This window comes from Lampetra fluviatilis, chromosome 51 (genome assembly GCF_964198595.1).
Source record: "Lampetra fluviatilis chromosome 51, kcLamFluv1.1, whole genome shotgun sequence".
NCBI lineage: Eukaryota > Metazoa > Chordata > Hyperoartia > Petromyzontiformes > Petromyzontidae > Lampetra > Lampetra fluviatilis.
In genome coordinates, this window is record NC_136325.1 from 8,525,093 (window position 1) to 8,552,590 (window position 27,498).

The following is a 27,498-nucleotide window of genomic DNA, read 5'->3' on the forward strand; positions in this document are numbered from 1 at the left end:
TAAAAACAAAACAATACCGCGTGCTGTCTGCTTCACAGTTGACATTGAAGATGCCACGAAGTGGAGGCCATGCGTGGAGCCGGCGCCGCGAATTTTAACAAAAAAATATTTTGTCTAAATTGTCGCCCTCCCCTCGTACTGCGAAAACTGGGCAAGGCCTCGCCTGAAAATAGATTTTGTTTAGACTCGCCGAGGTTAGACTGTAATAATAATCTCAGTATGAATAAATAAGAAAAGGTTTTACCCTTTCTGGCAATAAAACAGCTGTTAAGATGTTCAAACACCAAATAGATACATTTTGAAAGGAATCATGTCTGCATTAACCACACGTACTTGTGAAAATGCAAACAAATATCAGATAATATATGACGCAGTCTTTAATAATTATGTAACTCGAATGGGATATGCATTGCCTTTGCAACTGCTTTGTCTACACCAGAGATAACCTTCTTTTGGGTCTAGTCTCTTATCTTAGTTTGTTTGTTGCGGCTGCACCCGACTTAAGAGCCGCATGGCTCACAGGGCTATACCTAATAAATGAAACTTGAAATGAAACTTGAAACCAGCGTCAGACCAGAGAACACCAAACGGCGAACTGCACAATGATAATGCCACCATCAGAGCATGTCAACAGCTCGGGGTGAGCAGCTACAAAATGGGGCATTTTTTGCCAGTATCAAAGTATGAAAAAAACACATTCTTGCGGAGGGAGCTGGTAGGAACGTTGGGTTGCTCGGTCAATGGCCAGGGTCAACGGCGGCGTGGTGTATTCCGCATATATGCCCGACTGTGAGGGCGGGCACAAGTCGGCGTGAGTAGGTTAAACGTTGAGTTTTATAAGGGCACCACGGGGTGACCAGCCCCTCCCCACCCAGCCCCACCCCTCCCACCCACCCTCCCCACCCAGCCCCACCCTCCCCACCCAGCCCCACCCTCCCCACCCACCCCACCCAGCCCCACCCTCCCCACCCAGCCCCTCCCCACCCCTCCCATTTTTGGATGCACGACGGACGGACACAATAATCCCCTGTGGGCTGGTGTAACCAGGTTCCTACCGGTATAATAACCTCATCAATTACAGCCTCGCCACCGCGATAACGTCACTGTGAGTGCAGCACAAGAACGATTTCAATCTCGTCGCAGCTCTCGTTGCCAGACTTCAACCTCGGCTCAATCTCGTCCGATCTTGGAAGCTGAGCAGAGTTGGGGGCTTCTAGATTTGAAGCTTTCGTGACCGCAAGGATTCATCCACTTTGTTTTTTTCGGTAAAGTCACGTAGGTAAAAAATAAATGAAAACAACTCATTTAAATCACGACGTTTCGGAGGCAACACACGAAGACGGAAGCTTGTGTTGCCTCCGAAACGTCGTGATTTAATGTAGTTGTTTTCATTTATTTAATTTTTTTACCTACGTGACTTTACCGAAAAAACCGTGCGTTTGGACGGGGGGGCCAACGTAATGAAGGCTTGTAACAGGATGTCGTTGGGACTGCGATGCTTTGTGTCGCGTTCGTGACCAGCAGAGGGCGGTACGGTCACATCCTTTGATTCCAGGACTCCGTGCTGACAACCAGACTGGTGAAGTCAAGGCGCCCTTCCCCCTCCAACCCAGCTTAAATATACGCTGCCAAGCTTGGTGGTGTTCGTTCAGACGCTGTCTTTCCGACAGACCTGTTCTTCACCTGAGGACGGCTGCTTGCGTTGTGGCCGAAACGTCGTGAGAATTATTTAATGTTTTATTTTTATTATTTTATTATTTCCCTTCTACGTGACTTTACCGAAAGAACCAAGAATATGGTGAAGTATGTTCAACTCGGCCGCTGGGAGACCCTCATCCAGCAGTGGATTGACAAAAGGGGCGTTCTGAGGCTGCGTGTCAATCTCACGACGATTTCCAGCAACTACCGATTAGCACGGTACGAAAGACAATCTTCACTAAGGGGCCGTCCATAAATGACGTCACGCAATTTTGGACGATTTTTGACCCCTCCTCCTCGTCACAAAAAGTCAGACCCCCCCCTCAAATATGACGTCACAAAGCTCTGCCCCCCCCCCCAAATATAAAACATGCTTCAAATCGCTTAAAACTATTGTCATTGTAGAGCGTATTTAATGTGCCTTATGTGCCGCTGCACTCTGATGTTGTAGGAGAAAACATTTATCAAAAAGTCTATTTAATTAAGTAGAACGTGTTATATATATTTATTTAAAGTTGCGCATTTTGATGTGACGTCACATTTATCCCCCCCCCCCGTCACAAATGTCTGACCCCCCCCCCAGGTGCGTGACGTCATTTATGGACGGCCCCTAACTGCAGCCTCGCCACTTACTACAGCCTCGCCACCTGTCGCAATTATCCAACCCCACCACCTCACCACCACCTCACCACCACCTCACCACCACCTCACCACAACCTCACCACCACCTCACCACAACCTCACCACAACCTCACCCGTGCCATCGCAGCCTCACCGGAGCTCCGCCGGCAACCTCGCCAGCTCACCACCACAGCCTCGCAGCAATCTCACCACGGCCTCTGCCAGGCTTAGGCGGCGCCTGTGACACGTTCGTAACGCGTGAGGGTTCCAGCCGCAGCCAACCATAGAAGGGACGCAACCAGCAATCATCGCTTTAAAACAACTTTATTTATTTACAAGTCAGGGGGGTTGGGTAGGGGTGGTGCCATCACCAGACGCGGACGGGCATCGCCGGGGGGGGCGGTCAACAAAGGTGGGCACCGGTGAAACCAGCCGGTGAACCCAGGCAAGCCCCACCCTGGGGGTCCCACCATAGGCCCCCCCTCCCCAGCCCCTTCAAAGCCCCCGCCCCCCCTTGCTCTGGCAAGGGGAGGCAAAGCGGTGAAGGCTTTTCGCGCTCAGGTCGGGCCCTAGTGGGCACCTTCGCCCCTTCAACGCCACTGGGCCCCCGTGGGGTTAAGGTTCAGCAGCATCAGTGGTCACTACACTTAACGCCCCGTAAAAAGACGAAGCTTATGTTCTATCGGGGGGGGAAATCTCACCGCGGCTACGGGTTTCATCAACGCGACAAGGAAACAACACGAACAAATCACGCGTCGCCATCTACAGCCTGAGTTTTTAGAAGGACAAAAAAACAAACGATAAAACATTTAATAACAACAACACAGGAGCCCGCGCGCCGCTCGCTCGTTTAGCCCGGGACGCTCGCAAGGAGAGGTCCAGCTTCTTGGCAGCCAGACGGCTCACCAGCTCGCTAGCCCTTCAAGCGCCCGCCAGCTCACCAGCACGCTCACCAAGCTTAACCTGCCGGCCGGCGCGCTCAACGGTCAGCCAGCCCAGCCAGCCCGCTCACTCGGCCACCGGCCAGCGCACCATTGGCCAACCAGTCCTGACACTGGCCAGCCCGCTCACTGGCTTTCCCGCCAGCTGGCCGGCTCGCAAACTGGCCGGCCGGCACGGATGCCGGCCAGCTCGCTCGCGTCCCAGTCCAACCGCCAAGCCTTTGGCCTGCCGCACGTTGGGTTGTTGTGTGGTCGGGCCCGGCCGCGGGATAGCGCGCTCCTCGGACGTCGGTTATTTTTCAGCCTCGGTCATCGTCGTTGCGGTGATTGGTAGTGGTGGTGGTGGTGGAGGCGACCGTCGCCTCGTGCGGAGCCGGCCGCGTCAGGGGGTGAGGCTGGACGGGGCCCCGCCGATGGCCCTCTGCTGCCGTCCGGTGAGCTGGGCCTGGATGTCCCGCAGCTGCTCGGGAGAGGCGAGGCCCTTGAGCGCGGAGTTCTCGCGCTCCAGGTGCGAGTTTCGCTCCACGAGCTCCTTGATCTGGTCCTTGAGCACCTCCACCTCCTCGCGCACGGCGAACATCAGGTGGGACTTGACGAGGTCCTGAGATGGACACGGGGGACGGGCGGAGAGGAGAGAGGGGGGGGGCGGCGGTTAGGAGGAGGTCACGCGGCAGCGAGGCTTTGCCAGCTGTCCGGAATCGGTGTGCGTACAACAGGTGGTGGGTATTGATTTGGACCCAGATCTGCTGCCAGTGCTGCGTTGACCATCATCGCAGTGGCCTGCACAGTTTTGATACTAGACCTGTATGTACGTATGTACGTATGTAAATTGAACTTCTTTCGCACCGTACGTAGCCAACCGTGCTAAATCGGTTGGCTACGTACGGTTTAAAGTAAAAGAAAATATATTTAATTTTAACTTATTTCCAATCGCATATATGCGGATTGTCTTTTAACTGCGATTCTTAAATTCAAGATTGTCCGTGTTTAACGTCAGGTTATAAACGCTAAGTCTGTGCTGCTTTCCGATTGCCCGGGTGAAAGTTGATGAACTAATGACAAACATTTGTACGACTTAAAAATGTCTGCAAAAGGAGTCAACTGAGATTACGCAACGCAATACAAATCTGGCTGCAGCCTGATGAAGCTGGTTGTAATTACTGGCGAAACGTCGTAGCTCAGATTGCAAATGTTGTGGCTTTGCTCTCCAACACACCAGTTAGTGCTGTACTAGTAACGATTTGGCCATATTCTGTTTACGTGACAACCCTTACTAATTGGTTGTGTCGAGTGGTGGTTGCGGGTTTAACGACACGTTCATATTTACGTGATCTAACCCAGAACAAAAACGTGCATGATGGATAAAGCAAACATCGCCTGGCCAACCCCAACCGTTTCACAACTGCGAAACTACTGCAGCCAGCCGTAGTCGCACCTTCCTTTACAAATACGACTCTGTTGGCTTCTGAGATCTGACGACAGGGCCACATTCCTGATCATTTGCTCACAAGCGCGTGTGGGTGTACATGTGTGGGTGTGCGTGCATGCTTAGTACGTCATAAAACACTCAAAATAGATCTTCGCCCTCCATAAAAACCTTGCACGAGCTGCGTCACTGGCGCGTAAGTTCAGTTGAGTTGTCATTAATTGATACGAAAGGAATTTACAAACCCCCTTGTCAATCCACCACTGGACAAAGGTCTTCCAACCGCTTAAAGAGTCTCCTTGGCAAGGTTTGGGCCTAGGTCAGTGATGGTGAAGCTGTCGAACTTGGACATGCAGAGATCGGGACAAGTGTGAGAGGGACAGGGTGCGGTGTGTCTCTGCTTTCTGTCTTCGCTGTCTGTCTCCTATCCGTCCGCCCTGCCTCATCCCTGATTTGTCTCAGTCTCCCACCGTCTATTCTCCACCGTACGTCATTCCTGTCCATCTTCCATCTCGCCTGTGTGCCCCGTTGTCTCTCTGCCCCCCTCTCTGTCTTCCCTGTGTGTCTGCCTGTCCGTGTCACCTCCTAATTGTCTGCCTTCCCTGCCCACGCCCTTCCGTGTCTCTCCCATCCCGTCTCTCTGCGCTTTCCCACTGGGGCTGCGTCTTTCTCCCTGGGTTGCCGTCTGTCTGTCTCCCTGTCTCTCTCTTATCGGGTGAGAGACAAAAACAAACAAACACCAACCTGGTAACACGGGTAAATATTTAACAAGGTGGATGACTCAAGTGCGTGGGTTGAGTGTGCGCGCGTGTGTGCGCTTGCGGTCGGACGTGGTGCTGGCCACCCACCCCCTCGTGTGTCGTCTCAGCTTTCATAGTTGCTACTCCCTAGCAGCACCTGCCCCAACCCTCGCTACACACGGGGGATCTTTGTCTTGTGTGCGTGACCGGCCGTAAATGACACTGCCGTACATATACACTTTCGGGGTAATAACGCGGTCGTTATTCAAGTCTGCGTCGTCTCTACTGAGCGGGCGGGGAGAGTTTGTTTGGAGCTCTCCCGACTTCCCTGGGCGGAATGACTTGGCAGGGTGTGGTCACCACCAGGCACGCGCTTAGCGGTGGCTCGGGCGAGACGAGGCGGGGAAAGGACGCAAAATGACCGTGACTCAAATCTGCCGTTCGTATCCCCCTTTTCTGGGGGCTCTGCGGGTCACGAAAACCGCTAGAGAGGAGGGGAGTGGCGCGGTGGGGAGGCGGGGGGGTGGATTCCTCGCGTCTCCACCGGCTTATTCCGCTAAGAAATAAGTAAAGCAGAACGAGTTTCTTAATTTAGTGAAGAAATCAAGAATGTTTGGTTGCTTGGGTGGTGGCGGACGTGCCGACGAACAGCAAAGAGTTGACGCGGCTGTCGATATCGCTGCTCTGAAATTAAATAAGTATCTCGTCGGTGACGTTTCGGGGAAACGGGGTCGTCTTAAAACGTTGGCCTTTTTGTGTTGCTAAGATGTTTTTGTTTTGCTTACTTTAAGGGCAGAGTTTATTGATGAACGCTTGCGATGTTTTCAGCTGGGACTGCGACCGAGTGCCCTTTAGGAGGCCTTTGCGGGTGCCTATCTTAGGCCTCAAGAGCAACAATGTATTCATGGGGGTTGAAGTTCATCTTCTGTGGCCATGCTCCAAGGCCGTAGCCATGTAGTCAACATTGGAGGGGACCAAATCTTCCAGGGGGTCTAGGGGTCCCCCCCTCCCCAGAAAAAAAAATCTCAATTTGAAAACGAATTTCCTGTCTAAAATATTACAAGAATTCACAAACACATAGGATGGACTTTTTTTTTACAATAATGTCTAATAGTGTATTGTATTACATTGCTCTGTTTTTTCTTTTTGACCTTTTCTTGTTTCATTGTATGTAATGGCAGAGATTAGGGATTAATAAAGTACAACCATAACCACAATCATATAAACAGAAATCTATTTTATAGCAATATATTGGGGGGGGGGGGCATTTTGAGCATATTTGAATATTGGGGAGGGATGTCCCCCCCAATATCTATTATAATTACGGTCTTGCTGTGACCCAAAGGGTGTTAAAAACTCTCCACCGCTCTCTGCGGAGTTCCGAATGCAATCGTTTCTGCAGCTCAGCCACCGCAGGACGGATGTCGACAGCGGAATTTCTATTTAATTATGGGGTGCGGCAAAAGAGTTTAATTTTTTTTTTCAAGTGCGCTTATTTTTTTACGTGTCCTCATCTATATTAGTCACCGCATAGGGCACGCGCACCCACACAAGACAAAAATATAAAGCGGGATACAACGCCGCAACATCAACGGTACAAGCATTGCCAAACCACGGGCATTAAAAAATTTCGTACACCTGTCCGCCGTCCACTCTCGAGAAGGCTCATTGCCCGAAACGTCAGCCTATTATATTAAATCTTTGTAAGGCAAACTTGCACTGTGGTTACCGGGTAGGTCGGACGGGCGGTGGGAGGGGAAAACAAAACACTCAGGGGGGTACGAATGACACAGTCGGTGTCAGACGCGAATCTCCCCGTGTCCATCCCTGCATTCTGCTCGAACTCTTTAACACCCAATTCTGAACGTTGGCACAATGTTGTGACAACGTTCCATGTTTACCGGGCACAGTACTAAGAACAAAGCTGTCAACCCACACGGTTTACCCCGTATTATTGTGAAGTTGAGTTTTCAGGTCCATACGGCGTACAGCCGTTTCAATACGGGCAAAGAATGTGTCTGTTTGTTTGTGTTTTGGTTCTTTCGGTAAAGTCACGTAGGTGAAAATTAAATAAAAAATAACTAAATTTCGTTATTTTTATTTCTTTTTTATTTTATTTTCATCTACGTGACTTTACCGAAAGAATCAAAGAGTATGGATTATTGCAGTCACGAAAACTTCAAATCTAGAATTTTTTGTGTTTCTCTCCTTGTAGGATGAACTTTGAGATGTATAAGGGCACAGGGTGACCATTGATGTCTGAATGTGTCTGTAATAAGGTAGGGCACTGATAAGGGGTTTACAGGTATGTAGTGTAGTGTATAGTCGTGGTGTATAGTAGCAAACCTGTCAACCCGTGCAGTTTACCCCAAATTCTTGTCCAGGGAAAGTGAGTTATCAGGTCCACACCGCGTACAGCCGTTTCAAAACGGGCAACACATTTTATTTTACTACGTGTTTGTGTTTCTTCCTTGTGATGGGACTCTGCTGGATGAAGGTTTATATTTATAAGAGCACGGGGTGACCAATAAGGTCTGAATTTCTCTGTAATAAGGTAGGGCACTAAGGGGGGTTGACAGGTATGTGATATGCCCCGGATTCTAAGACGCTCTGGAAAGTTAAGACTCACCCCTATACTTTGTGCCCCGTTGTCAAGTAAAGTTATACGGATCTGGTGTCTCACACACACATACAGCCACAACTACCGGGTTATAGGATGCACGCCCCAAGCTATGCTTTAAAATACAGAATGGGGGGCGGGAGGATTGCATCTGATAATCCGAATATAATATAATAAATATTTCTACAATATTTTATCTACCGGGCCAGCACAATAGGAAGGTTACGAGTTAAAATTCTGATTGTGGGGGGTGGGGTGGGCCTAAGCCCATCATCCCTGCAGGGTCGATAAAACGAGCACCACTTTGTGTTTGGGAGGTAGGTCAACAGCGATGGCCTTGCACACCCCCCGCCATAGCAAAGTGGAATTCCCACCACTGGCTCAAGATTTGAGCAATAAAATCACCTTCACGTTGATCATTATTCACAAAGTACAGATGGGAGGGAGGCTGAGCCGTTATCAGGTTGGATACAATGAGCAAGGGTCATTGCCCGAAACGTCGACTATTGCATGGGGGGGGGGGGCTTGCTTGCAAGCCACGGTGCGTGACCACACACATCAGCAGCCACCCACACGCTCCGTGCGGCTCTGTGTGAGCGAGCCGCCGGTCTGCTCCCCCTCTTTATATACCGCGTCCAAATATAGCCCCGACTCGAGCACCAATCAGCAGCCTCGAGCCACTAACAAGCCACACCCCCTCGGCTCTCCTCATCCGCCCCCACCCCTTTATACCCCTACCGCCCACACACCCCCACCAAAGACAAAGATCCCCCGTATAGCCTGTAACAGACTGTTGGGGCAAGTGCTGTTAGCGAGCAGCCACAACGGCTCACGACGGAGGTTTGGGGTGGCCAGCACCACGCCCGGCCGCCTTTGTCTCCCCAATGGCGATGTTTTTATTAGTTTCCACGCACCGCACCGGGTACTCATTTGAGGCCGAGTCGACCTAGGGGAGGCCCAGAACCGGTTCAGATAATTAATCGTCACCGGTATTGACCGTGAGCGGGAGTCGAACCCGCATCTCCGGGTTTCGTAGCACGGCGTAAAGCGCTAACCGTTGCACCACCGCTCCCCCCCACCACCACCAGCACCACACCCATGCCGAGAACAAGTTGTTCCTGTGGCCTGCCATGCGGTGAGCAGTGTTGGGGTTGTGTGTGGGGGGGAGCAACGAATGGTCGCCCCTGGCAACGCGGGGTAAACACAGCGAGGTTAGCCGCGACTGCTACTGCCTCTTTGCTCGCATGTCAAGGTGCTGGGTGTCAACACCGGTGACGATCACCCTGAACCGGTCTACACCTAGGTAGACTCGGCCTCGAATTGGTTTGCACGGTGCAGCGCGCGTGTGTTTAAACGTCGCCACTGCGGAGAGACAAAGGCGGACAGGTGTGTGGTGCTGGCCACCCACCCCCCCTAGTGTGCCGTGCCGGCCTTCACACTAACAGCACTTGCCCCAACAGGCTGTTGCAGGCTACACGGGAGATCTTTGTCTTTGCCTCTGGCTAAGCATGTCTGTGTGCCTGTGTCTTTGTGTCTGCATGTGCATGTATTTGTATCTATTGTGTGTGCCTGTGTATGCTTGTGTACAATTAAATATCTTGCTGTGTGCATGCCCGTGTCTGTCCGTCTCGTATGTTGAACTTCTTTCGCACCGTACGTAGCCTGCGTGTGTTGCGTGTGACTGTTTAGGTAAATGCTTGTGCGTGTGTGTGCGCGTGTGCTTGTGTGAATCTGGCTATAATATCTGTCCACCGATGCAAAATATCATGAGCAGAGGTGGAAAAAAAAACTCAAATATTCACAACTTCTGATAGCCCCCCCCCCCACCATTCTCAAACTGCACTCTCCGAATATTGAACCCTAGCCCCCCCCCCCCCAATAATCAAGCAGGGACTCACCATGGCTTGCTCAATCTTGTTGTCAATCGCTACCACGCTTGCTCCGGACGCACTGTGAACACAAAAAAACACAAGCCATCCCAGAGTTAGTCAACACTCACGGGGGGTTCAACCACGAGACTTTGGGGGTAGGGGTGCCCCCCTTAGGACCCCCGTGATCTGCACAGCTCGTGTGGACGTGACAACCGCTTCCAAGACCACTAAGGAACTGAAAGCCACACGCCGCTGGCGAGAGTAGGTGGCAACAGAAGGAGTGGGGGAGTAATGGCTGACGACTTTACTACTGTGGGAAGACGACGACAACAACGAGAGGAGGATGAGGATGATGAGACACCATCACAACAACGAGGGCGGATGGAGAACCACGTGACCGAGAAAGAACGGGAATAAAACCACCGTAATACAGGTATTTTTGGTTTTGATTGCGTCAATATATAAATGTGTCGTTGAACCCGCCACCACCCGACACAGCCAACCGGTGTGTTGGAGAGCAAAGCCACAACATCTACAATCTTGAGTACGACGTTTCGCCGGTAATTACAACCAGCTTCATCAGGCAACCGCCAGATTTTGAGTGGTGGCGTGTTCAACGAGACTTTTATAATATTTACGCGATCCAACCCAAAAAAACAACAACTATTATGTATAGACGACATCGGCCGCGAAATCCTACGCGAATAATATATCAGAGTACGTGGCCGACCTGTTTAGGGCCCCCTGCTGTGAGAAAGTTTAGGCCGTGACACGAACATCTGGCACGGGGATCATGCGGGTACCGGTAGGGGGGGAGGAGGAGGAGGTGTTGGGATACGTTCCAGAGGGCTAGCCCGGGAGAACGAGCACAACCGAAATGTTGTTGTTGTTGTTACCTGTGGCTGAGACGCACGGACACGCAATCCGTGCCCAGCAGGGACACGAAGAACGCCACGGACACATTGTGAAGCTCAAAGGCTCCCAGGCTACTCGCGGTGGCGCGGGAGCATTCTTCAGACATCTTCATTCTTCACCGGCTCTTCTTCACTGGCTCCTCTTAACTAGCTCCTCTTAACTAGCCCTGGGTAGCTCTTCGCTTTGACTAGCCAACGGAGACCCACTCAAATCCGCCGACCAGCTAGCTACCTCCTCGCTGAGAGCAATGGGATTTTGTTTTTGCGCTCACAGAGAGCGAATATTCGTTGGAGCTGAGCGCGCAGGCGGCTAAACAACACGGCAGCAGCTACCGGCGACTTTGGAAACCAACGAATAGAGAGAGAGAGAAGTGAAGCCTGGTTTCTACTCGGGAGATATTCACCAACAGAGATAAACGAGAGGGGTTCTGAAAGCCACTGGGAGCGAGCGAGAGAGAAAGCCACGGCGAGAGAGCTCGCTCGGGTCCGTACCCTTCGAGAGATCTAATGCAAATGCGGTGGAACCCCTTGGCCGACTGAGCGTGACTGCAACGGGGAAGTGGTGGGGGGGGGGTACACGGTGGGTGGAGGGAGAGGAGAGTGAGGAGTCTCATCTGGTTCATTCCAGCCTGGGCTGGCTGGACTCCAGTGACGTCAGCAACCTCTCCTCCTCGTTCCCTGATCCCCCCCCAGCCCTCCCCCCCGCCCTCCATCCCCCCCTCCACCCCCACCGCCCTCCACCCCCACCTCGCCCTCCCCCGCCCTCCACACCCACTCGCCCTCTCTCTCTCCGTCAACAACATCACCATCATAATCATCACGAAGCACACATTCGTCACTGCCACACAAGGGAGATGATGATGCAGTGCCATATGGCGACGTTTCGGGGCAATGCCCTACCCCCCTGCCGCCTCCGCTTAATAGCAAGCAAAATAAAAATAAAAAAAACCCTCAACGCATTCGTCAATAACACTGCCTCTGTAAAGGGAAAATATATAATGGGCGACATTTGGGGCAATGTCCCTTCTTAGTAGCAGAGAGATGTGGCGAGCCAGACAGACATTGCATCATACCCACCGCGAGATACGTCGTGATATGTGCATGGGCTTGCTCCTAAACATCAACAGACGGGTAAACGGTTACGTGTCTGTCTGACCATATGCCAATTGGAAGTATTTTTGTGTCAGCATCTGGAAACATTCTTCAACTCTTCTTAATTGCTACCAGGGTCCCGTCGTGGTGTGTAATACTGTGGTGTATCAACGCAGGCCTCCACCTATCCCACTCACTCAATCTTTCTTTAGGCCCCGCGTCGTATATCTCCGCTAAGGCCCCATTGCCCGAAACGTCGCCTTTTAAATGCGCTCGTTGCAGCCACTGCCAATGCCGAGTGGGCATGGCAACAACGACAACCACCATAACAACAGCCACAACAATCCCTCCTCTCTGCGTTTTACTCTGCGACCGAAAGAAAAACACGTGCACATGACGGAATCCGCCAGCAAGGGGAGGCAGAGAGGCAGTGCGTGTGCTTGCTTCGGAAGATGATAACCTGATGCAAAACAAATGTGGGAAATGAATAAAAACATAAATAGACTCTCCAGCAATGTGCGACTCTGGTCATCCAGAACAGACCGTGGAACCACGCAACGCCCCGATCCACAGTTTCATTTATTTATTTTAATTTCATTTATTGGGTATAGCCCTGTGAGCCATTCGGCTCTTGAATCGGGTGCAGCCGCAACAAACAAAAAACATGAAACAAAAACATGAACAAGAAAACATCTTAAAGTGACGATGCGACTAAGTGCAAACAGAAAATCCAGGAAAAGACGGCAAAGTATTCCGCAAAAAGCACCGTACACCAACACTGGGTGCAAAAATCCCAGTGGGATGCAAGTCAAACAACAACAACAACAACCACAGACAAGTGGGAGACGCTATGGCGATGTCTGGCTTCACCACGTGAATGTGAGATTGTAGCTGTTACTCTGCATCTTCATCATCATCAGCAGCAGCAGCAGCCGTACGACAAGAATGAAGGAGCAGAGAATTGGGGCAATGGTGCAGTGGTGTTCATCCCATGCACGAACGACACTCCTCCTTCACAAATCGAACATTAACGACACAAAGCCAAACCCCACATAGACACACGGAGATACCTAGAGATACCCCCCCCCCCCCCACATAGAGATGCGTAGATAATCGTGGAGACAAACGGAGATGCAGAGATACTCATAGAGATAACGCGAAAACACAGAGACACCGAGTGATACATTAAAGACAAGCCACGATAGAGCCATTGTGGCCTTGCAAACCGAACTGTGGCCCACGTAGCGACCGCACAGAGACACACGGAGATACGTCGAGACCACCTATAGACATGCGTAGAGACACACGGAGATGGACTTGCAGAGACACCGAGAGACACACATTAAAGATTGTGGCCATGCTCCGTTAACGGAGGAGGAACTGCGAAGCTACACGAACTCTCTCTCTCTGCTGAAGCCCTCTCGTCGTCGCGAGCAGCAGATCGCTAACAGCACTTGCCCCAACAGTCTGTTAAGGCTATACGGGGGATTTCTGTCTTATATATATAAAAAAAGCATACTGTATTTATCTAATAAGCGACGTTTCGGACAATGACCCTTCTTCACAGCACATTGAGGCGAGGCGGAGGTGTAGAGTGACCAGAGTGAGTATGTGACGAGACTAAACGAAGTTGGTGCTTGGCTCATCTTCTTGGTTCTTTCGGTAAAGTCTTTTGTCAAGGCGCCCTTCCCCCCTTCCAACCCAGCTTAAATATACGCTCCAAGCGTGGTGGTGTTTCATTCAGACGCTGTCTCCCCGACAGACCTGGTCTTCACCTGAGGACGGCTGCTTGCGTTGTGGCCGAAACGTCGTGAGAATTATTTTATTATGTTTTATTTTTATTATTTTATGATTTCCCTGCTACGTGGTGACTTTATCGAAAGAACCAAGAAGATGAATCCCTGCAGTCACGAAAGCTTTAAATCGAAGATGGTGCTTGGCTGTTTATGAATATAAAAATAAGGATTTACTGAGCTCGCCGATTGGCTGAGCTGATAATATTGGGTTGGGGAATTGGGCACCCCGCCCCCCACCACACCAACATTTACTAATAAGTAAGAGTGCTGGACTAAATGTGCGACAGGTTTTAATTCACCAGACTAAGACAATGTGAAATCCACACACTCAAGATTTCATAAAATCTCCACGGTCTGTCGTCGACCAGACAGAGACTGACAATAAATAAAAACCCCATTTAAATGCTGACTCGATGAACACTGGGAGCAAGCCATCACGAGCATCATCATCAGCCATCATCTCTCCCATCACCCCCTTCCCACTACCACTCACGCCACGACCAGCGCGTCCACACAACAACATCACACGGGCGAACAGCCCAGCAGACAACTGGACACGGGTAGAGAGACGCGTTCGAGACAAACACAGACACGGCGCCAGACACCGACTGACGCGGCCAGGTCATCAACGTCGTCAAGACAAGAGGCAGTCAGAGACGCAGTCAGAGACACAAGGTCAGAGACGCAGTCAGAGACACGAGGTCAGAGACGCAGTCAGAGACACGAGGTCAGAGACGCAGTCAGAGACACGAGGTCAGACATCGATATGCAGGCGCAGACACAGCACCTGGTGCTCAGGTCGGAGTACATCTTCCGGAAGAGCGTCCGACGGAACACCGCTTTGTCCCTCTGCGCCCTGGCGGCCTCCATCGCGGCGTCTGCGGTGGCAGGGAGTGTGTGGATGGGTCTCCGGTAGAGCGCTCGCTGCTCGCTGTCTTTGCGAAAGACTCGATATCTCCTCGCCCATCAACGATGGAAAGACTTTCCAAATTCTGGGGTGAGTCCCTGAGAGGTTCCCTTGCACAACCGCCACGACACCCCCCCCTCCTCCTGCCCCCCCTCCCAACCCCAACACTGCAGAGGTCTGGTAACATAGACGCGGACGATTTAAAAAGGTTAAGGCGCAGCCCTGCAATTGCTGGAATCGCGCCGCTGCTGCCCGAAGGACGTCCGTTAGGAGGTTGTTCAAGAGCAGCGGTCCTCAAGCTTTTTGTCACCAGGCACCGGTTTCGTGGAAGACAATTTTTGTTCACGGACCGGGGGGTGGGGAGTTCATCATTGGGTCTTTCAAAGAAGCTCTCCAGCGACGCTTGTTTTTATTAATATTCGCTACTAGGGGTTAGCAGCTTGTGGGCTTGATGGAAGTGGTCAATAAAACAATGGGGGCGGGCCACGCACGGACTCACCGCTCACCACTACGCGGTGTGCAGAGTGTGTACACACACGGACTCACCGCTCTCAGCTGCTGTGCGGACCGGTTCCTAACAGGCCACGGGACCGGTACCGGGTTGGGGACCCCTGCTTTAGAGGGCTCCGTCTGACTCGACGTTTTTGTTGTTGTTGCCTAACTCCATCCACGCGCTGGCCACACGGTTTGTTTGTTTTCTAAGAGAATGGAGGTGACCCCCACACTTTACACCACCGCACGCGACCCGAAGATCGACGTTCCGTGGCGAACCCCATTATTTACCGCTGGGTGGACAGAGGGTGGGGTGTAGGGGTCGTGGTGGGAAGAGGGCGATTTGGGAAACCCGCAGCCACTGTTTGCCGCCGTCTTATCCCGCACCTCCGATTGGCACGGTTGGCTACGTACGGCGCGAAAGAAGTTCAACGTACGTGCACGCAACTGCCGCGCCCGGAGATAGAATCTCACGGTGCGACCTCTGGACTGGCAAGAGGTAGAGACCGGCATTGGAATTTGCTGCATGACATTGCCCTCTGCTGCCCACATCGTCATCATCATCGGATATTATCAATCCACTGCTGGATCTTATCTTAACGGAATCTATATTAGGCGCCTTAGCCAAGGGGCTTTGTGCAGAGAATTAAGAACGGTACGACAACGCGTGAGGTGAATGTGATGGTGGAGATAAGGTGAATGTGATGGTGGTGATGAGGTGAATGTGATGGTGGTGATGAGGTGAATGTGATGGTGATGAGGTGAATGTGATGGTGATGATGAGGTGAATGTGATGGTGATGAGGTGAATGTGATGGTGGAGATAAGGTGAATGTGATGGTGGTGATGAGGTGAATGTGATGGTGGTGATGAGGTGAATGTGATGGTGGTGGTGAGGTGAATGTGATGGTGGTGATGAGGTGAATGTGATGGTGGTGATGAGGTGAATGTGATGGTGATGAGGTGAATGTGATGGTGATGAGGTGAATATGATGGTGATGAGGTGAATGTGATGGTGGAGATGAGGTGAATGTGATGGTGGTGATGAGGTGAATGTGATGGTGGAGATGAGGTGAATGTGATGGTGGTGATGAGGTGAATGTTATGGTGATGAGGTGAATGTGATGGTGATGAGGTGAATGTGATGGTGATGATGAGGTGAATGTGATGGTGGAGATGAGGTGAATGTGATGGTGGTGATGAGGTGAATGTGATGGTGGTGATGAGGTGAATGTGATGGTGGTGATGAGGTGAATGAAATAGACGAAAGGATGCGACGTGGGCGGTGGGGGGGGGCGAATCTGTGACGCGTAAATTCGCTGAAAGCGAAATCGATGACGGTAAAAATGATGACGATGGAAAGATGGGACGAACGGCGGTTAATGGCAATACCCGTGCGGCCAGATCAATGTCTCTCCACTCCGCCGCCATCTCTCGAGCTCCCTGCGATAGGTTAAACATCCACCTGGCGTCCGCATGGAAGCAAATCTGTGGCTGCCACCACTTCTCTCTCTCTCTCTACCTCACTGCAGCCGCTGTCGCATATTCTCAACGGCGACGCGTCCCGCCGCCAAACCCAACAACCCTCACCCGGGTGTCGAACCCATCAGTGTGGTGCCAACCTGGCCTCAACCAAAGCCTCACCCCGGTGTCGAACCCATCAGTGTGGTACCAACCTAGCCCTCACCACCAAGCCCTCACCCCGGTGTCGAACCCATCAGTGTGGTACCAACCTGGCCCCACCACCAAACCCTCACCCCGGTGTCGAACCCATCAGTGTGGTACCAACCTGGCCCCACCACCAAACCCTCACCCCCGTGTCGAACTCATCAGTGTGGTACCAACCTAGCCCTCACCACCAAGCCCTCACCCCGGTGTCGAACCCATCAGTGTGGTACCAACTTAGCCCTCACCACCAAAGCCTTACCCCCGTGTCGAACCCAAATCCTGTCTCAGACCAGACCCGACTCTGACCCAGCTTTGAACTCTTGACCCCTGCCCTGTGTGGCTGTCGGCCGCGCGTGCTGCGTGCTGCGTGGTACGGGCCCTGGCGCGTGCGTGCCAGGTACACTCAGGGCGGGGGGGGGGTGAGATGCGGTGATTTGGCACCGAGCCCCGGACGCCACAACGCAAACGTCGGGCGAGCGAGAAGCATCCGGAGCGCTCCCAACAGCTCCCCCACCCCAAACCTTCCTTCACCAACCCGCACTGAGCAGCGTGGGGTGAAGTATGGTCAAACAGGCCATCACACCCACCCACCACCATCACCGCGAGCACGTGACTGACGCGGCATGGGGAGGCACGGTTTGGTCTGGAGCAGGGTCTGGGTTCGATCCAGGATTGGGGTGAAGGTTTGAGCCAGGAATTTGTGTTTGAGCCAGAATGAGGGTTTGGTTTAAAGCCATGGGTTTGAGCCAGGATTTTTGGTTTCGGCCGGAGGCAGGGGGCATGAGCCACTCCGCGGTGAGGATTTCAGCCAGACTGGAATAGCGTCAGGGTTTGATCCCTGGCCGGGGCCAACGCTGAGTAACAACTACTACCCCCAGTGCCGTCATCCCTCCCGTGTGCAGGAGATAAATTTATCCCTGGAGCTGAGAGATGGCGTCTCACTGGAGACTGTCCGACCTCCCTGCTCTGTCCGCGGTCCAAGCACAGCCCGTCCCGCCAACCACCCCCAACGGGACTAGCGGCTAGGGGCTAAGAGCTAGTGCCTATGGCTAGACATAGGGTTAGTGCTAGTGGCTAGCATGAGAGTTATGGCTAGCAGGCAAGAGCTAGTGCCTATGGCTAGACATAGGGTTAGTGCTAGTGGCTAGCATGAGAGTTATGGCTAGCAGCCAAGAGCTAGTGCCTATGGCTAGACATAGGGTTAGTGCTAGTGGCTAGCATGAGAGTTATGGCTAGCAGGCAAGAGCTAGTGCCTATGGCTAGACATAGGGTTAGTGCTAGTGGCTAGCATGAGAGTTATGGCTAGCAGCCAAGAGCTAGTGCCTATGGCTAGACATAGGGTTAGTGCTAGTGGCTAGCATGAGAGTTATGGCTAGCAGGCAAGAGCTAGTGCCTATGGCTAGACATAGGGTTAGTGCTAGTGGCTAGCATGAGAGTTATGGCTAGCAGCCAAGAGCTAGTGCCTATGGCTAGACATAGGGTTAGTGCTAGTGGCTAGCATGAGAGTTATGGCTAGCAGCCAAGAGCTAGTGCCTATGGCTAGACATAGGGTTAGTGCTAGTGGCTAGCATGAGAGTTATGGCTAGCAGGCAAGAGCTAGTGCCTATGGCTAGACATAGGGTTAGTGCTAGTGGCTAGCATGAGAGTTATGGCTAGCAGCCAAGAGCTAGTGCCTATGGCTAGACATAGGGTTAGTGCTAGTGGCTAGCATGAGAGTTATGGCTAGCAGCCAAGAGCTAGCGGCTAGACTTCGGGTCAGTGCTAGTGGCTAGGATGTGAGCTATGACTAGCAGATAAGAACTAGTGGCTCTGGCTAAACTTAAAGCTAGTGCTAGAGGCTTGGGGTTGGGAATTGGGCTCCTGCTATGGGGCGATAGATGGAACAGCTGGTCAGCAGAGACCAGGATGGTGGGAGGTGAGTCGGGGTGAGGGGTGGTGAGGCGTGGTAGGGTGGGGTGGGGTGTGGTGTGGTGAGGTGGCATGTGAGGGGTGATGAGGTGTGGTGAGGCGTGGTGGGGTGAGACGTGGTGAGGTGTGGTGAGGAGTGATGAGGTGTGGTGAGGCGTGGTGAGGTGTGGTGAGGGGTGTTGAGGTGTGGTGAAGAGTGATGAGGTGTGGTGAGGGGTGGTGAGGTGTGGTGTGGTGAGGTGTGGTGAGGGGTGGTGAGGTGTGGTGAGGTGTGGTGAGGGGTGGTGAGGTGTGGTGAGGGGTGGTGAGGTGTGGTGAGGTGTGGTGGGGTGAGGAGTGATGAGGTGTGGTGAGGCGTGGTGTGGTGAGGGGTGATGAGGTGTGGTGAGGGGTGGTGAGGTGTGGTGAGGGGTGGTGAGGTGTGGTGAGGTGTGGTGAGGGGTGGTGAGGTGTGGTGAGGGGTGGTGAGGTGTGGTGAGGGGTGGTGAGGTGTGGTGAGGTGTGGTGAGGGGTGGTGAGGTGTGGTGAGGGGTGGTGAGGTGTGGTGAGGTGTGGTGGGGTGAGGAGTGATGAGGTGTGGTGAGGCGTGGTGTGGTGAGGGGTGATGAGGTGTGGTGAGGGGTGGTGAGGTGTGGTGAGGGGTGGTGAGGTGTGGTGAGGTGTGGTGAGGGGTGGTGAGGTGTGGTGAGGGGTGGTGAGGTGTGGTGAGGGGTGGTGAGGTGTGGTGAGGTGTGGTGACGGGTGGTGAGGTGTGGTGAGGGGTGGTGAGGTGTGGTGAGGTGTGGTGGGGTGAGGAGTGATGAGGTGTGGTGAGGCGTGGTGTGGTGAGGGGTGATGAGGTGTGGTGAGGGGTGGTGAGGTGTGGTGAGGGGTGGTGAGGTGTGGTGAGGTGTGGTGAGGGGTGGTGAGGTGTGGTGAGGGGTGGTGAGGTGTGGTGAGGGGTGGTGAGGTGTGGTGAGGTGTGGTGAGGGGTGGTGAGGTGTGGTGAGGGGTGGTGAGGTGTGGTGAGGGGTGGTGAGGTGTGGTGAGGTGTGGTGGGGTGAGGAGTGATGAGGCATGGTGTGGTAGAGGCGTGGTGGGGTGAGCCCTGCTGCGTGAGCTTCGTCTGTGGTGGCGGCGGTCGCTGATGTCACGGTGCAGGAGGAAATCGCGCGCCAAGGCCGACACGCCCCGGACTGTGCGTAGCGAGAGAGATGCGTGAGTGATGGGTGTGTGTGTGGTGTGTGAGGTGTGTGTGGTGTGTGTGTGAGGTGTGCGTGTGTGTGTGGTGTGTGTGTGAAGTGTGTGGTGTGTGTGGTGTGTGTGTGTGGTGTGTGAAGTGTGTAAGGTGTGTGTGAGGTGTGTGTGTGAGCTGTGTGTGGTGTGTGAGGTGTGTGTGTGGTGTGTGTGTGTGGTGTGAGGTGTGTGGTGTGAGGTGTGTGTGTGTGAGCTGTGTGTGGTGTGTGTTTGGTATGTGTGTTTGGTATGTGTGTGTGGTGTGAGGTGTGTGTGGTAAGGTGTGTGTGTGAGGTGTGTGAGGTGTGTGTGTGGTGTGTGTGTGTGTGAGGTGTGTGTGTGAGGTGTGTGTGTGAGGTGTGTGTGGTGTGTGTGTGAGGTGTATGAGGTGTGTGTGTGGTGTGTGTGGTGTGTGGTGTGTGTGTGAGGTGTGTGAGGTGTGTGTGAGGTGTGTGTGTGTGTGGTGTGTGTGAGGTGTGTGTGTGGTGTGTGTGTGGAGTGTGTGAGGTGTGTGTGAGGTGTGTAAGGTGTGTGTGTGAGGTGTGTGTGTGAGTTGTGTGTGTGTGAGGTGTGTGTGGTGTGTGTGTGTGTGAGTGTGGTGTGAGTGATAGGTGTGTGAGGTGTGTGTGAGGTGTGTGTGTGTGGTGTGGTGTGTGTGAGGTGTGTGTGTGTGGTCTGTGTGAAGTGTGTGAGGTGTGTGTGAGGTTTGTGTGTGAGGTGTGTGTGGTGTGTGTGGTGTGTGTGTGTGTGAGGTGTGGTGTGTGAGTGATGTGTGTGTGTCTTCGTGTTGTGTGTGAATGCACTAGTTGTGTGCTTTATTGTGTCTCTGTGTTGTGTGTGTGCGTGCTCTAGATCTGTGATGTTTGTGATGTGTGTGTGATGAGTGTTATGATGATGTACGCTGTGTGTGACGTGCCCTATAGTGTTTATTGTGTCTCTGTGTTGTGTGTGTGTGCACTGGTTGTGTGTTTTATTGTGTCTCTGTGTTGTGTGTGCACTGGTTGTGTGTTTTATTGTGTCTCTGTGTTGTGCGTGCGTGTCCTGCGTGCACGGCCCCAGATTATATAACGTGGGGCGGCTGCGATGCCAACATCAGCGGAGGAAATCTGCCAAGTTCACGCCCGCGTCTGGCTTGCGGGTCACGCGAGCTCGAGTTTGTGGTTTGGCACGCGCGAGGTGTGTGTCTGTGTGTGTGTCTGTGTGTGTGTGTCTGTGTGTGTGTCTGTGTGTGTGTCTGTGTGTGTGTCTGTGTGTGTATGTGTGTGTGTTTATCTGTGTGTGTGTGTCTGTGTGTGTGTCTGTGTGTGTATGTGTGTGTATCTGTGTGTGTGTGTCTGTGTATCTGTGTGTGTGTCTGTGTGTGTGTCTGTGTGTGTGTGTCTGTGTGTGTGTGTGTCTGTCTGTGTGTGTGTCTGTGTGTGTGTCTGTGTGTGTATGTGTGTGTGTGTATCTGTGTGTGTGTGTCTGTGTGTGTGTCTGTGTGTGTATGTGTGTGTGTGTATCTGTGTGTGTGTCTGTGTATCTGTGTGTGTGAGGTGTGTGTCTGTGTGTGTGTCTGTGTGTGTGTGTGTCTGTGTGTGTGTGTGTGTCTGTGTGTGTGTGTCTGTGTGTGTGTCTGTGTGTGTGTCTGTGTGTGTGAGGTGTGTGTATGTGTGTGTGTGTATCTGTGTGTGTGTGTCTGTGTGTGTATCTGTGTGTGTGTCTGTGTGTGTGTCTGTGTGTGTGAGGTGTGTGTATATGTGTGTGTGTATCTGTGTGTGTGTGTCTGTGTATGTGTCTGTGTGTGTGTATGTGTGTGTGTCTGTGTGTGTGAGGTGTGTGTATGTGTGTGTGTGTATCTGTGTGTGTGTGTCTGTGTGTGTATCTGTGTGTGTGTGAGGTATGTGTGTGTCTGTGTGTGTATCTGTGTGTGTGTGTGAGGTGTGTGGGGGGGGGGATCAGCTGTCGTGTGTCAGGGATGTGTGTGCATGTCTGTCTGTCTGTGAGATGGTGGTAACCGTGTGTGTGTATTTGTGTGCCTGTGGGAATGTGATTGTGTGTCTCTGTGGAGGAGGCTCGTGAAGGACGCTACTGGGCAGTTGGAGGCAATCGCCCTCCAGCAACAACGGAGGGCGGAGGTGCGACGCTCACAACAACGAGCGGAGCGTCGGGCGGATAAAGCACAGCAAGTTGGCACAGTAGGGGGCATAGGCGGTGCATCGGCCACTCATCTCGGTCATTTGACCCCTGGCACCTGCTGGGTCTGCCCCATGACCTTCTTCCAGCGGGCGTTCGACACTTCACGTGGCCTCAACGTGCACCTAGCCTGGCACGAGCGCCGTGGTGACGTCACCGCCACTTAGTGGCGAATGGCGGGTGTTGTTGTTGTATCTGTGTGTGTTAAGTGTGTCTTATGTTGTGTTTCAAGTCTGTGTGTGTGATAATTGTGATGTCTATGCGAGTGTGTGAGATGTATCAGTGTGCGTGAGTGAGTGTTGTGTGTGATGGTGTCTGTGAGATTGTGATGGCTGTCATTGTGTGTGTGTCTGTATGTGTCTGTGCGTGGGGAGCGGTGGTGTAGCGGTTAGCGCGCTGCGCTACGAACCCGGCGACCCAAGTTCGATTCCCGCTCACGGCCAACACCAGTGGCGATTATCTGAACCGGTCCTGGGCCTCCTCCCCTAGGTTGACTGAGCCTTAAATGAGTACCTGATGCGATGTGTAAAAACATTGCCACTAGGGAGACAAAGGCGGCCGGGCGTGGTGCTGGCCAACCACCCCCTCGTGTGGCGTTCCAGCCTTCATAGGTGCTCGCTAACAGCACTTGCCCCAACAGTCTGTTAAGGCCATACGGGGGATCTTTGTCTTTGTGTATTTATGTGTGTGTGGTGTGTGTGGTGTGTGTTGATGATCCGTGTGCTGTGTGTCACGTGTCTGGGGAGCTGTCGTATCTCAATTGGCGTGCGTCCAGATTGGGTCAATTCAACAGTGGATTGCTCAGGGCTGCATTGGATGTATGTTGAACTTTCTTTCGCACCGTACGTAGACAACCGTGAATGACAAGAGAAGGATGCGGTTGGAACTGTTGCCTGTCCTGGATGTCGCACCCCCAAACAATACAACACACCTCACTCACAAAGACAAAGATCCCCCGTATAGCCTTAACAGACGTTTGGGTCAAGTGCTGTAAGCGAGCACCTATGAAGGCCGGCACAGGGTGAGTGGCCAGCACCACGCCCGGCAACCTTTTAAGGCCGAGTCAATCTAGGGGAGGTCCAGGACCGGTTCAAATTCGCCACTGTTATTTGATCGTGATCGGGAATCGAACTCGGGTGATCGGGTTCGTAACAAAGTGCGCTAACCACTGTGCTCCGCACATATACACTTGTAGGGATGCTGAACTTCTTTCGCACCGTACGTAATCAACCGTGCTAATCGGAGGTGTAGTACACACACGTGGTACACACACACACACGGTACACAGACATGGTACACACACACGGTACACACGTGGTACACACGTGGTATACACATTCACGTGGTACGGATACACACACACACGGTACACACGGACACACACACACGTGGTACACACACACACACGTTGTTCACACAACTTCCCGTGCGTCACCGCTCCCTGGCGCGTTTCAACAATCATCAGGCGCGTGCGGCGCGCAGCCACCTCCGTCCGCCGAGTCGGTCGCAGTTCAACCGAGAACAACAATATTGACAAACGCGACGTTAGCTTCTTATTTATTTCGTGTGTTTGGTTGCTGCCCGGGCCTCTGAAGGCGTCCGTCAAAGACGCCAGCCTGAGTTGGAAACCGCGACCCGGGCCCACCACCGCCAAGGGTGACGGGAGGTCACGGCAGGGCAGGCGGCACCACTCGACGGCTGCAGGGATGAGGGGGGGGCTGCACCACCACCCAACATCACCCCCCCCCCTCCAAATAAAACCTCCTAAGTAACCCCCCCTGTCTAACTCCCCCCCCCCCTCTAAGTCCCCCCTCCCTCCAATTCCCCCCTCCAATTCCAAGTCCCCCCCCAACAATGCGAGAGGGCGACAGCCCCCCGCGCCACTCACTTGTGAAAGAGCAGCAGCATGGACAGCGTGGTCCCGTCCATGGTCCTGTCCGTGGTCCTGTCCGTGGTGCTGTCCACCGCATTCGCGTTGCCCCCCGCGGGGGGGCTCTTGCGAGGCGCGGCGGACGCGCGTGGAGACCCCGGGGGCGATGGGACGACGATGAGGCCTGGGCCACGTGGGCCACGTGGGCTACCGAGGCCACCGAGGCCACGTGGGCTACCTGGGCCACGTGGGCTACCTGGGTCACGTGGGCCACCGAGGCCACGTGGGCCACCGGGCCGCTCCGAACGCGGCACCGCAGGAGGACTCCAGCCGCTCGGCGGCCAATCGGGAGGCGTCGCGGGCTGCAGCGAGCGGCGAGAGGGGCACGCCTCGGGCGAGAACGGGGACCACAGCATCGGTTCGGGGGACGGCGAGGGGGTCGGCGAGGGGACCGCGTGGTCCCCGTCGACGGGATCGGGGCAGACTCCCACCGCGGGCGATCTCCTCCGAGTCCCGTCGGCCTCGGTGGCCCTGTTGCTGTTGTTGATGATGGAGTTGATGAGGACATTGTCAGATCGGAACCGCAGCGCGGTGGGTGACCCGAGCGCGTTGCTTCTCCACTGCTGGTCGGTGTTCCCGTTGCTGTGGTCGTCTTCCGTGCCGCTGCTGCTGCTGCTGCCACCGCTGTTGTTGCGTAGCCGTCGCGAGGAGAGAGATGTCTCCAGCGACCTGAGAGACATCTCTCCAATCCTTCGCGGTGCCTCTCCCCAGAGCGAGATTCTGCTGCTGCTGCTGCTGCTGTTGTTGTTGATGATGCGGCCGATGTTGTTGTTGTTGTTGACAATGATGGGAGGGAATCTGTGGGTCATGCTGTCTTGCCTGTGGCAACCTGCCGGCGGAGAATGTGTTCTCACGGCGATGATCTTCAAATCTCACGCTGATGATCTCAGGACTCCACAGCAACAATATCGGAAGCCGTCTCGCCGAAAAAATTGCTCCACTTAAAAACCGCTGCGGCTCTCGATGAACGAACGAATGAATGAAACTCCAAAAGCCTCTCAAAGTCGTGGCTCTGACGCCGCGCTGCGGCCGCGAGAGAGTGCGAGACGAGGATTCGAGAGCCTCGGATATAGAGGCGATAATCTACCGCCGGCTCGGCCAATCGGCGCCGAGCAGAGCGGAGCCTCGGTAAGGAGGAGCCACGCGCTGATGCTGCTGCTGCTGCTCCTGTTGTTGTTGCTACAGCTGCTGCTGCTGCTGATGATGATGCTCCTAGGGGAGGTGCTAGCAGCCACAACAACACCGCCTCCTTACCTCACCCCATAAATCATCCCTCCTCCTCCTCGTCTCCTGCTCTTCCTTCACTCCATCCCTTCAACTCTTCCTCCTCCATCCCTCCCTCGCTCCCGTCTCTCCCTCCACCCCTCCCTCGCTCCCGTCACTCCCTCCACCCCTCCCTCGCTCCCGTCTCTCCCTCCACCCCTCCCTCGCTCCCGTCTCTCCCTCCACCCCTCCCTCGCTCCCGTCTCTCCCTCCACCCCTCCCTCGATCCCGTCTCTCCCTCCACCCCTCCCTCGCTCCCGTCTCTCCCTCCACCCCTCCCTCGATCCCGTCTCTCCCTCCACCCCTCCCTCGCTCCCGTCTCTCCCTCCACCCCTCCCTCGCTCCCGTCTCTCCCTCCACCCCTCCCTCGCTCCCGTCTCTCCCTCCACCCCTCCCTCGATCCCGTCTCTCCCTCCACCCCTCCCTCGATCCCGTCTCTCCCTCCACCCCTCCCTCGCTCCCGTCTCTCCCTCCACCCCTCCCTCGATCCCGTCTCTCCCTCCACCCCTCCCTCGCTCCCGTCTCTCCCTCCACCCCTCCCTCGCTCCCGTCTCTCCCTCCACCCCACCCTCGCTCCCGTCTCTCCCTCCACCCCTCCCTCGCTCCCGTCTCTCCCTCCACCCCTCCCTCGCTCCCGTCTCTCCCTCCACCCCTCCCTCGCTCCCGTCTCTCCCTCCACCCCTCCCTCGCTCCCGTCTCTCCCTCCACCCCACCCTCGCTCCCGTCTCTCCCTCCCACCCCTCCCTCGCTCCCGTCTCTTTTTTGTTATGAAACAAACACACTTTTAATCCGATTGTTAATCATTTGTATTCGCACAACCATAATAATGATCGTGTATATTACTCGTCACATCTAGTCATCATCCACCAATCACCACAATCATCATCGTCGACTTTATTTATTTGTTTAACCAGGGTGAGAACTCAAGAGACCAGGAGAGAGTCAAATTTGCGACAGCGACCTGCATCACCAAAATGACAATCAAAACAACACCAACAGTGGCAGCAACGAAGCAAACAGAAACGCAATCGTCCACAAGCTCTCACGATCGTCAGCTCCCTCCATCCCTCCCTCGCTCCCATCTCTCCCTCCCATTGCTCCCTCCAACATTTCTTAAACGTGATTATTCTTTGGTTCTTTCGGTAAAGTCACGTATAAAGATAAAATAATAAATTAAATAATAGCATACTACGACGTTTCGATTGCAACACAAGCAATCATCATCAGGTATAAAATAAATAGCAACAAAATCTAACCAGAAATTTTTTTGTTGCTATTTCTTTTATACCTGATGATGATTGCTTGTGTTGCAATCGAAACGTCGTAATATGCTATTATTTAATTTATTATTTTATCTTTATACGTGACTTTACCGAAAAAAACAAAGAATAATTCCTGCAGTCACGAAAGCTCCAAAATTAAGATTCTTAAAAGTGAGTTTAACATTGACTGTCAAACCCCCCCCCCGCCCTTTAAATGAGGTCACCCGCGTCCATTGCTCGCCTCCGTCGGATCTCTCCATCACTCCAACTCTGCATCGTTCTACGATTTAACTTCCCACTGCCCCCTCCCTCCCTCCCCCGTCTCCTCCCTTCCTCACTCCACCCAGTGCCACCCCCCGCCTCTCGCGTGATGTTCAACAACAGCAGTCTCCCCCGCCACAGGGGAAGAAGCGGTGAGGAACGTCACGTGACATTGCGGTGGGGAGACATCATCGCGTGCACCCCGTGTCGCACCCCCCCCCGTGTCGCCCCCCCCCCCCGTGTCGCCCCCCCCCCCCGTGTCGCCCCCCCCCCCCCCCGTGTCACCCCCCCCCCCCGTGTCGCCCCCCCCCCCCGTGTCGCCCCCCCCCCCGTGTCGCCCCCCCCCCCCCGTGTCGCCCCCCCCCCCCCGTGTCGCCCCCCCCCCCGTGACTCCCAGAGTCTCTCTCGATGTCTCCCCGACCCAGTGCCGGATTATCCCAGTAACACGAGTAGCTACACACGCTACGGGCCCCGCACTTTCAAGGGCCCCCGCGCTAAATGATTTCAAGCTATCAATTCCGATTCAGTGATTCTGCACTTGCTCTATAACTATAGGGCTATACCGCCTTCAACTTTTATGAATTTAATTTTTATTTTACTTTTATAAATTTTAATGTTTTACCTACGTGACTTTACCGAAAAAAACTAAGAATATGAACGACTGTGTGTTTAAGGTTAGCGATCTGTCGTATTATCTGG

The 27,498-nt window shown here is 53.6% G+C and overlaps 1 protein-coding gene across 1 annotated transcript; it reads right to left on the reverse strand.

Moving 5' to 3' along the window:
• Positions 1 to 2,627: 2,627 nt before the first annotated feature.
• LOC144948917 (uncharacterized) lies at positions 2,628 to 25,342 on the reverse strand. The gene is made up of 3 exons (XM_078878635.1): positions 23,972 to 25,342; positions 9,945 to 9,996; positions 2,628 to 3,861 (listed from the first exon to the last, which is right to left on the reverse strand). The coding sequence occupies exons 1-3, from the start codon at positions 24,820 to 24,822 to the stop codon at positions 3,643 to 3,645; spliced, it is 1,122 nt and encodes a 373-aa protein (XP_078734761.1). The 5' UTR covers positions 24,823 to 25,342; the 3' UTR covers positions 2,628 to 3,642.
• Between the last annotated feature and the right edge of the window lie 2,156 nt (positions 25,343 to 27,498).